Consider the following 7,952-nt stretch of genomic DNA (forward strand, 5'->3'; position numbering starts at 1 on the left):
ACATTTTCGTTTCAGTGTATTTGGCAGAAGGTTAAATGTTTTTCTTCAAATACTGGATATCCTGGGGTTTGTTCTGCTGATGTAATTAATACTGATGAGGGAAATGACGTCAAGTGTAAACTGTTACTTAATTTTACTGGATAATTCCTCTCCTATGGCACTCCTCCAGTCATTGCACAAAAACCCCCATGTAATTACAAATAGGCACTTAAGGACAGTTTAGGTCAGATGTGCAATGGATGTGAAGAAAATGGAGCTAAGCAACATGCTACAATTACAATTTTGGACTCTACAAGTAGCACACCTGTGGTACAGAAATTCTTTACTGGCCTTTGTAAATGATCAATTTTATTAAATAAAGTAGAATCTGAGTAGTCTTAGACCACCCCCATATATATATATATATATATATATATATAGTATCATCTTAAATATGTTTCAATTACCATAGACTTTGTAATTTTTTTAGCCACAAAGATGGGACATTGAAGCAAATCAGGCAGCAAATCCTAGTTTTTGAGGTTTTGGAACTGTCCTGGATTGTACTAATAGACCACCAGATTCTGCTGCTTCTCAGCATTAACGAAAATCACACCAAAGAACCTGGGATGGATTTTAGTTAAGTTATTGTTTTATTTATTTTCTTTTGAGGACTGGATGGGACTCCTTTTGGAGCCTGTATAACTCAGATGTTTAATTTATCTGAAGGTCAGTGATGAGCAGACTTGTGGCACCGGCTCTCTCCTGCCCGGGCAGCTGAAGCCCTGCATTCACTGCTCTTTTTGGCCCAGGAGCAAGAGATTGGGAGTGCAAACAAAACTTGGGTCCTCCCGCAAGGCAGTGCAGAGCGCTACCACTAAGCCACTGGGCTGGCCCGAATCGATTATTTGAAGCTTTGTTTATTTATTTCCAAATCATATCTCTGCGGATTGGAGGCATTTCAGTCAGTTGCATTAAAGTTTGGGCTGTAACGGCTGCAGTCTAGGATTCAAAACCAGCAAAAGAAACTTTTCTGACTCTGGTTTAAAAACGACGTATCTGTCTCGTTCTCTCTTCATGGGTGTTTGAAGCCCTCATTTGTTTTCCACTGCCCTTCATTGTACTGGCGTAAACAAGACTTTCATCTCAAATTAAAAGTATGTATGGGACATGGCTGGCTTCTGGGAGAGCGGAAAATAGATCAATCTAGGACCGGTACTTTCCTAAACCAGTTGGAAATGACTAATAATTATTTGTTCTCTTCCTCAGCCCTTCCCCTCCATGAGAAAATTGACTGTTTGTGTACAAATTCAAAACGTTGATGTTGGTGGCTTTTATTTTTTTTTCTTCAGAGTATGTTTTTGGACCTGGTTAATCCATGCTTGGCTTTTCATTCGATCTTGTACTCCTGCAGGTGAAGCTGCTAACCAGGTTGATAACATGTATGTACTATCACTTTGTTTACCTGAGTCTTTTTCATTCGAATAAAAATAGTTTGCAAAGTGTTTTGGATTAACCAGGTTTGAGTGTCCCATCAAGACTTGTGTTAGGATTTGATTTCAAGTAATTCTGGCTGTTGCTGATCCAGATTTTATCAAAGTCCTTGATACGTGCTTGTGTGTGGGTAAAGAATCCTTTTTATATTGTCCTGTGTATTGCAAGATGTGCCTGGTAGGGGATAAGAACAGCGATGCTGAAAGATATGGTTGAAAACTGAGACATAAGGAGCATGAATAGTAAACCTTGAGAAATACGTGACGCATTGGGAACAAGCTAAGTGGAGATGATATGATTCAGTCAGTGCCAGGTGCCTCCATATTAATTGTTTTGAAAATAAACAGTAAGCCTTAATTTCATACTGGAAGTCAGCCTGGCTCGGGACTGTCTTTTGTGTAGCTGTGTAATAAACTGGAACGGTTAATACGGAAAAAGCATCTTTTGCACAATAAAATCAGAAACCAGGATAGACATTTCCTTTAATAGCAAAAACGTCAAGAAAATTTGACAGCAACTTCTCAAGTGTCAAGATGACTCTGACATAAAATTTACAAAGAGCTATTTAAACCACCAGAACAGATAGCATTACGTTTAATTAACACACATTTATGTCTCTGACCTGGGGGATAAATGCTGCCTCTCATGCTTGATACCTGTATTGGCTTGACTGCTTTACAGTACCTCCACCTCTCTACAACTGGATGTTGCAGTTGCAGAGAGGAGATTAATTCTAATAATCTTCCACATCTTGTTTGCTCAGTCTGGGACGCTGAAGATCACCCATAGGTGTGCATAGCCCCATCTGGGCTGCAAATGCACTAAATTGGAGCAGTGTTTTAAATGGCTGGGCACCCTGAATATCAACTAAGAAATGGGATCTGATCGTTGATATATGTGAAATTTTCTGATTAATGAAGCTCATACTCATTTTGCTTACTGCACTTTCCAGCAAGTCTAATTTGACCGACACACAAAGGAACAAAGTGATGGCTGCTGCAGTGCAGTAGGATCTGGATCCTGGATGAAGACATTCCCAATCTGTCAGGCTTCAGAGACACGGTGGTCCCCTATGACTGGTCCTTCCTGTGCCAAGGGGGGCGTCATAAATCCAGCACAGAAGTCTGGCCATGCAGATTATTATCTGTTAAAGGAGGCAGCAGGAGATGGAGAAGGCACTGAATTACGCAGCAGCACAAGTAAGCCATGTGGCTCAGCTCAGGTTAAGCGAAGCACAATGAAAGGCTTGGACAAAAATGGTGAAGAGTGGCCAGTCCTTCCTGAAGCCTGTGCAACTGTCTCCACAGGGAGTGTCCAAATTCAGTTTCTATTGAATAATTCTGGGGAGGACTGTAATTAATCCTCATCCTGAGTGGGAAGCACCAACATCCAGTAATGACTTAAGGGAATTCCTCATGACTGGACATCCCAGCAGTGCGTGTTGCAGAGTTTTGCACCTTTATTAGAAGGAGCTGGGGCTGACCAAAACCAGAGTGCAGGTGCAGTTTTGTATCTCTGAGTGAAAGCTCACCTCCACTGAAGAGAGTAAAAAGTGAATGCTCCAGGGAGAATTCACCAGTACATAAGAGGTGACTATTTTTTTCCTTCTTCTACTCCTTGAAAAGCTGGGGCAAAGCAGTGCTGTACCCCTGTGCCACAGAGTACAGGCTGGGCACACACATGCTGCTTTTACGACGCTTTTGCAGTACTGCTCTTGACTCTTCACAGGTCTTTCAGCAGACAGCAACCCAGGATGCAGAGCAGCAGGAAAATAATGTATGAACAGATCCATTCTTTCAGCACCATCACTGTGGACTGGTGGTGAAATTGTCCCCTCTGTAATGCTTAAGGGGTGAGCAGCATTGCTCATACACAAGTATTGCTGTTTGTCAGCATGACTATACACAGCTGCTGCTTTGCTGAGTTGAAATTTTCATGCCTGATATCTAGATTGGCTTGACTGCTGCAATTTGGGAAGCTTTCAGCAGAAATGCTTTGCTGATCCTCAGGATCTGCTGCTGTGGCTTCTCAGAGTGAACAAGAGACCCCTGTTCTTAGGTGCTGCGCTGCATTCTGGGCTGATGCCAGGTGAACTCCTTGAAGAAGGAATAGACGTGTTCAACCCCAGAACTGGCAGGGGCTCAGCTGCACTTCAATGAACGCTGTGTTCCTGGCTTGCTCCCACAGTGCAGAACAGCAGCAGCAGCAGCATGGGCCAGCTCTGGCTTGAGCTCTGAGCCCGAGGAAAGTTCTTTCTTCTCCTCTGCCTGCCACCACGGGAGACAGATGGGGGTGAAGCTGGAGGATGGGATGGAAATGTGGAGCTGAGAGTCGGAAAGATGGGAAATACACTGTTGGGGAAGGCAAAGAGCACAGCACTAGGAATCAGCAGCGATAAAACTGAGAAACCAAATGATGACCTTGGTTGTTGAAGATTAGGTGTAGATTAATATTGATACTTAACCCCCAAGTGTGCTTGATACTGAAATGTGCTGGGGCCTGGGGCCTTACAGCTGCTCTTATTTCCCACATTAGTGAGAGACTGGCCAAATCGAAGAATGCTGAAGTATCAGCACTAGCAAACACATCATGGAATGAAGACAACAGTTCCGATTTCTGAAAGTCAAGCTTCATCTTGTGTCGTAACATGCCTGAAATGACACAATGCCAACTTGGAGAAGGATTTTATTCCTGCACTAATTACAGTGAGTAGTGATACAGAAATCCCTGACATCAGACTTGTGACTGCAGCCTCTCTCCCTTTCTGTTTACCTAGCTGGAGACACCCAAGGTATTTTCCAGGCATGCCAAGTGTGCTCAGCTGTGAATGGGAAACGCTGCAAAATAAGCAGGAGATCTGAAGTGGAAAACAACCTCACCTCACTGGTATCTGTAAAACACTGCTACTACTATAGCAGCACTTAAGGGGAGCTACAGGATGTTTTCACACCAGGCTCCCAAGGACTGAGAAGTAACTCAAAAAAACAGTGACGATATTGGAAAACTCACTTGTTTTCAAACAAACCAAGCACAAGGGAGTTCCAAAAGGCTCAAGAAGTAAAGGTAGATGGAGATAAAGCTCAGCAGTCATCAAAATCTGGCTTTTAATGCTTTAATGTATTGTTATAGTCGGGATTTACTTCACTGCAGTGATCTGTGGCTGCAGAAATAAGCTTGTGCATGAAGTTTTGAACTTGGGCTCTACCTTGGAACGTTCTTACTACTGCTGAAGTAGGAGCTTTCCCCATCTGCTGTCCAGAATATGCAGTGGCACAGTAACACCTTTAACTCTCTGTCAGTTTTTTATCTCCTGAATACACAAGTAACGCTAGTCCTCCAGGTCAAGTCCTTGGAATAGACAAGTACAGCAGTCACCTTCTGCTGGCAAGCTGAGCTCCTGCACTGTAACATCTTCAAAACAGCCACTGTCTCTTTAGTTGATGAAAACTTACTTCTGTGGGAAAAGGCTGTCAGGAGGCAGCACGGGAATGCATGTAAGTGTATGAACTCCCTTGGGCTTCTTGTTTTAGGATTATCTTAAGAATTGTCTTCTTTAGGAACCCTCAGCATAGACACACACCATCAGAAATGAAACAACTGCATTTAATATATGATCCTCACAGCACCAGTCACCCTAATGCATAGTCACTGACAAGTTCCCAGGTATCTGAGAGCCATTGTCACTGCATTAGGGAGCAACAGCTGTCCCGGATAAGCAGTTAGTGCCATTTTCCTTCTTTGGGGAGACAGGAGTCCTGCAAGCAAAATTCAGGTTTGCTAGGGCTGCCCTTGCACTCTGAACATGTGCCTGTTACTAGGTAAATGTATCGGGCTTTTCCACAGAGTGCTCAGCTCAGTTCAGTTACAGTAGCAACAATGGGTATTACAGCACTGGAAGCAGTGGAGCTTGAATGCATGGATGACTTCCCAAAGAGTGTGGGCTGAGTAAACACTGAGCAGTAAGTCTGTCCTCTTTAGTAAAACTATGCCACATTCAAAAGAAAACAAATCAGGTGCCAGAGCAGTTTCTATCAATACAAAGGAAACTAACTACACATTACTCTTTCCATTGGGCTGAGGTATATCATGTATGCAGTATGTAACATTTCTTTGCCCTTGGTCTTTTCACAAGAACAGTGTCTTCTCAAGTGAAGAAAAGCAGTAGCCAGACTCTGTTCACTTAATTTATTTTAAAGTACTAAACTAACATTAAATAAATAGCAGAGACCTAAACACAACAAACTTTTTGCTACTGTATTTGGCTTAAATACAAAGCATTAAAGATACAAAGTAGATGGAAGAAGAATAAAACTGCCAAAACCATCTGAGAGTGCATTACACAAACTTCTGCAGAGACAAAATCTTCCCCTCCCATCACGGTGGTGCCAATGCTTTTTCTGGTGTCAACACAGCTGAAGCATGGAGGACCTTTCCCTTGAAGTGTTTCTGCTAAAGTTCATTTTTTGCCATCCTCGCCTCGTACTCTCTTTCAGATCGTTTCCTTCGGTAAACATCATCTGCCAGAAAAAGATTTTTATATAAGTGCTTTCCATGTACATGATAGCACTAAATGTAGAAGCTGACATCTTTCTAAACTCTTCAATCCAATTTTCTCTTGCAGACACTGACAGACAACTGAAAATCAAGCCAACACAAATCTTTTATTACCGCTTAAAAATAGCTCATGTTCTCCCTCCCATCCAGGCTAAAGTTCTTCCCATCAGTCCTGATTAAATGTTTTTATAGGAAACCATAAGATTCCAATGCGATACAGCCACTGCTTGTCTACCTTCCCTTGGGCATAATTAAAAATACAAATGCCCAAGCTATCTGAAGTAAAATGGAAATTAAATTATAGGCACAAAGACAAGGCCTAAGGACAGCCAGCATGGCTTCAGTAGTTCAGCTTTTTATTTCATGCTTGCCAACAACGCATAGGGCTGTACCCACCTTCAGAGTCTTCCTGGTTGTTCTTCCTGCCCCCCTCTCCTCATACCTACATATCCATCACTGACAAAAAGAGGTTATCGGTCTCGTCACTTGGCATGGATTATGGAGCAATAATAAGGCCAAACTGCACAATTATTACTGTTCTATTTAGGCAGAGCTTTTTTTGCCCCAGGAAACTAAGGCTTGACCTGAAACATGCTAGCTGCTATGCTACGCAGATGTGCATTAGTTTCTAAGCTGACTTTATTACTATATAGGTATGCATCAAATTTTACACTGGAAAACAGCAAACCCAGGCCTTCAGAAAATGAAGCAAAGAAGCAATTCTGTCAGCACTGACTGTCAGCTATGGAAATTGTATGAAGCTGTTTCATTCTACAGGAGACTCAACTAGATTTCCTGTAAAAATGAGACTCTTCCCATGTACAGTAAAGCTGATCCTTTTTCTGAGGTTTGCAAAGATTTCCACGTTAAAACGTTGTAACTTCTAGGAACTAGGTGCCACTAGCAAAGTTCTCATGACTCATTTTCATACCTTTTAAATTGGGAAAGTCACGTTTCAGATGAACCCACTCCTACGCTTCAATTCTCACAGCCCTGGTGAGGCTTTTACGTAAAAACAAAATCTAGTTTAGGCTTTGAAACCCAGGTTTTTTGTTAGTTTCTGCCTAGCGTCTCCTGCTAGTGCGGCAGCGCCTGGAGTGTCCCATCCGGCACTAGAGGAAGCGGTGTGTGCCCTGCTGCCCCAAGTCAGCCCCGCTGTCCTTGCCGTTAAGTGACCGGCCTCCGCCGCTCCCCGGCGCTGTGGCCTGCTCCTGCCGCCCGGGCGGGGACCATTCTTGGCCCTCACTTACAGAAGGTCTCCTTGCCGATGCGGACGTTAATCATGAACCACTCCATCGCTCCCCCGAGGAGGAAGAAGAAGGGCAGGAACCTGTAAACGCCGAAGCGCTGCTTCCCGGGCACCAGCCGCAAGATGCGCTTCAGCCTACTGCTCACCAGCATGACGGGCCGGGATCGGCGCCGTCAGCGCCTGGCGGACAAAGAACAAAACGGAGGAGGAGGAGGCGTGAGAGGCGGGACGGGACGGGACGGGACGGGACGGGACGGGACGGGACGGGACGGGACGGGACGGGACGGGACGGGACGCCCAACGGCCCCCAGTGCCTCGCCTCAACCCGAGGCCGGGAGGGGGCCCATGGCTCCCCTCCCCTCTGCCTGCCCCGCCCCCTCGGGAGCGCGCAGCCAATCAGCGCAGCTCCCGCCGCGAGACCCTCACCTTCAGCGCGGGCCCGCAGACCCAGGCCGCGGCGGAACGGAAGGACGTGTGGGCAGCCACGTGACCCGGCGCGGGGCGGTTCGCCTCTCCTGATTGGGAGGGGCGGGGCTTCAGCGAGGGACCCCCGCCCCGCCCACCCCGCCGCCCCTCGCCTCAGGGGCCGGAGCGCGGCGAGCGGAGCCGGTCCGCGCTCCCTCCCCCGCCGCTCGCCTCTCGCCGCGGGCAGCCGCTGATCGCCTCCCCCCCCCCC

At 45.6% G+C, this 7,952-nt stretch overlaps 1 protein-coding gene across 1 annotated transcript; it reads right to left on the minus strand.

Moving 5' to 3' along the window:
• Nucleotides 1-5,824: 5,824 nt before the first annotated feature.
• Nucleotides 5,825-7,822, minus strand: LOC133271883 (ubiquinol-cytochrome c reductase complex assembly factor 5). Its single transcript, XM_061458367.1, has 3 exons — nt 7,703-7,822; nt 7,278-7,456; nt 5,825-5,990 (listed from the first exon to the last, which is right to left on the minus strand). The coding sequence occupies exons 2-3, from the start codon at nt 7,426-7,428 to the stop codon at nt 5,923-5,925; spliced, it is 219 nt and encodes a 72-aa protein (XP_061314351.1). The 5' UTR covers nt 7,429-7,456; nt 7,703-7,822; the 3' UTR covers nt 5,825-5,922.
• Between the last annotated feature and the right edge of the window lie 130 nt (nt 7,823-7,952).

This window comes from Pezoporus flaviventris, unplaced genomic scaffold (assembly GCF_033815535.1).
Source record: "Pezoporus flaviventris isolate CSIRO_AGI_PZ_B2104156 unplaced genomic scaffold, CSIRO_AGI_Pfla_v1 ptg000026l, whole genome shotgun sequence".
Classification (NCBI taxonomy): Eukaryota; Metazoa; Chordata; class Aves; order Psittaciformes; family Psittacidae; genus Pezoporus; species Pezoporus flaviventris.

Coding starts and splice junctions, on each gene's coding strand:
- LOC133271883 (XM_061458367.1), bottom strand. CDS start 7,428: ATGCTGGTGAGCAGTAGGCTGAAGCGCATCTTGCGGCTGGTGCCCGGG. Junction 5,991..7,277: donor CATCGGCAAGGAGACCTTCT/GTAAGTGAGGGC, acceptor TTTTTCTGGCAG/ATGATGTTTACCGAAGGAAA.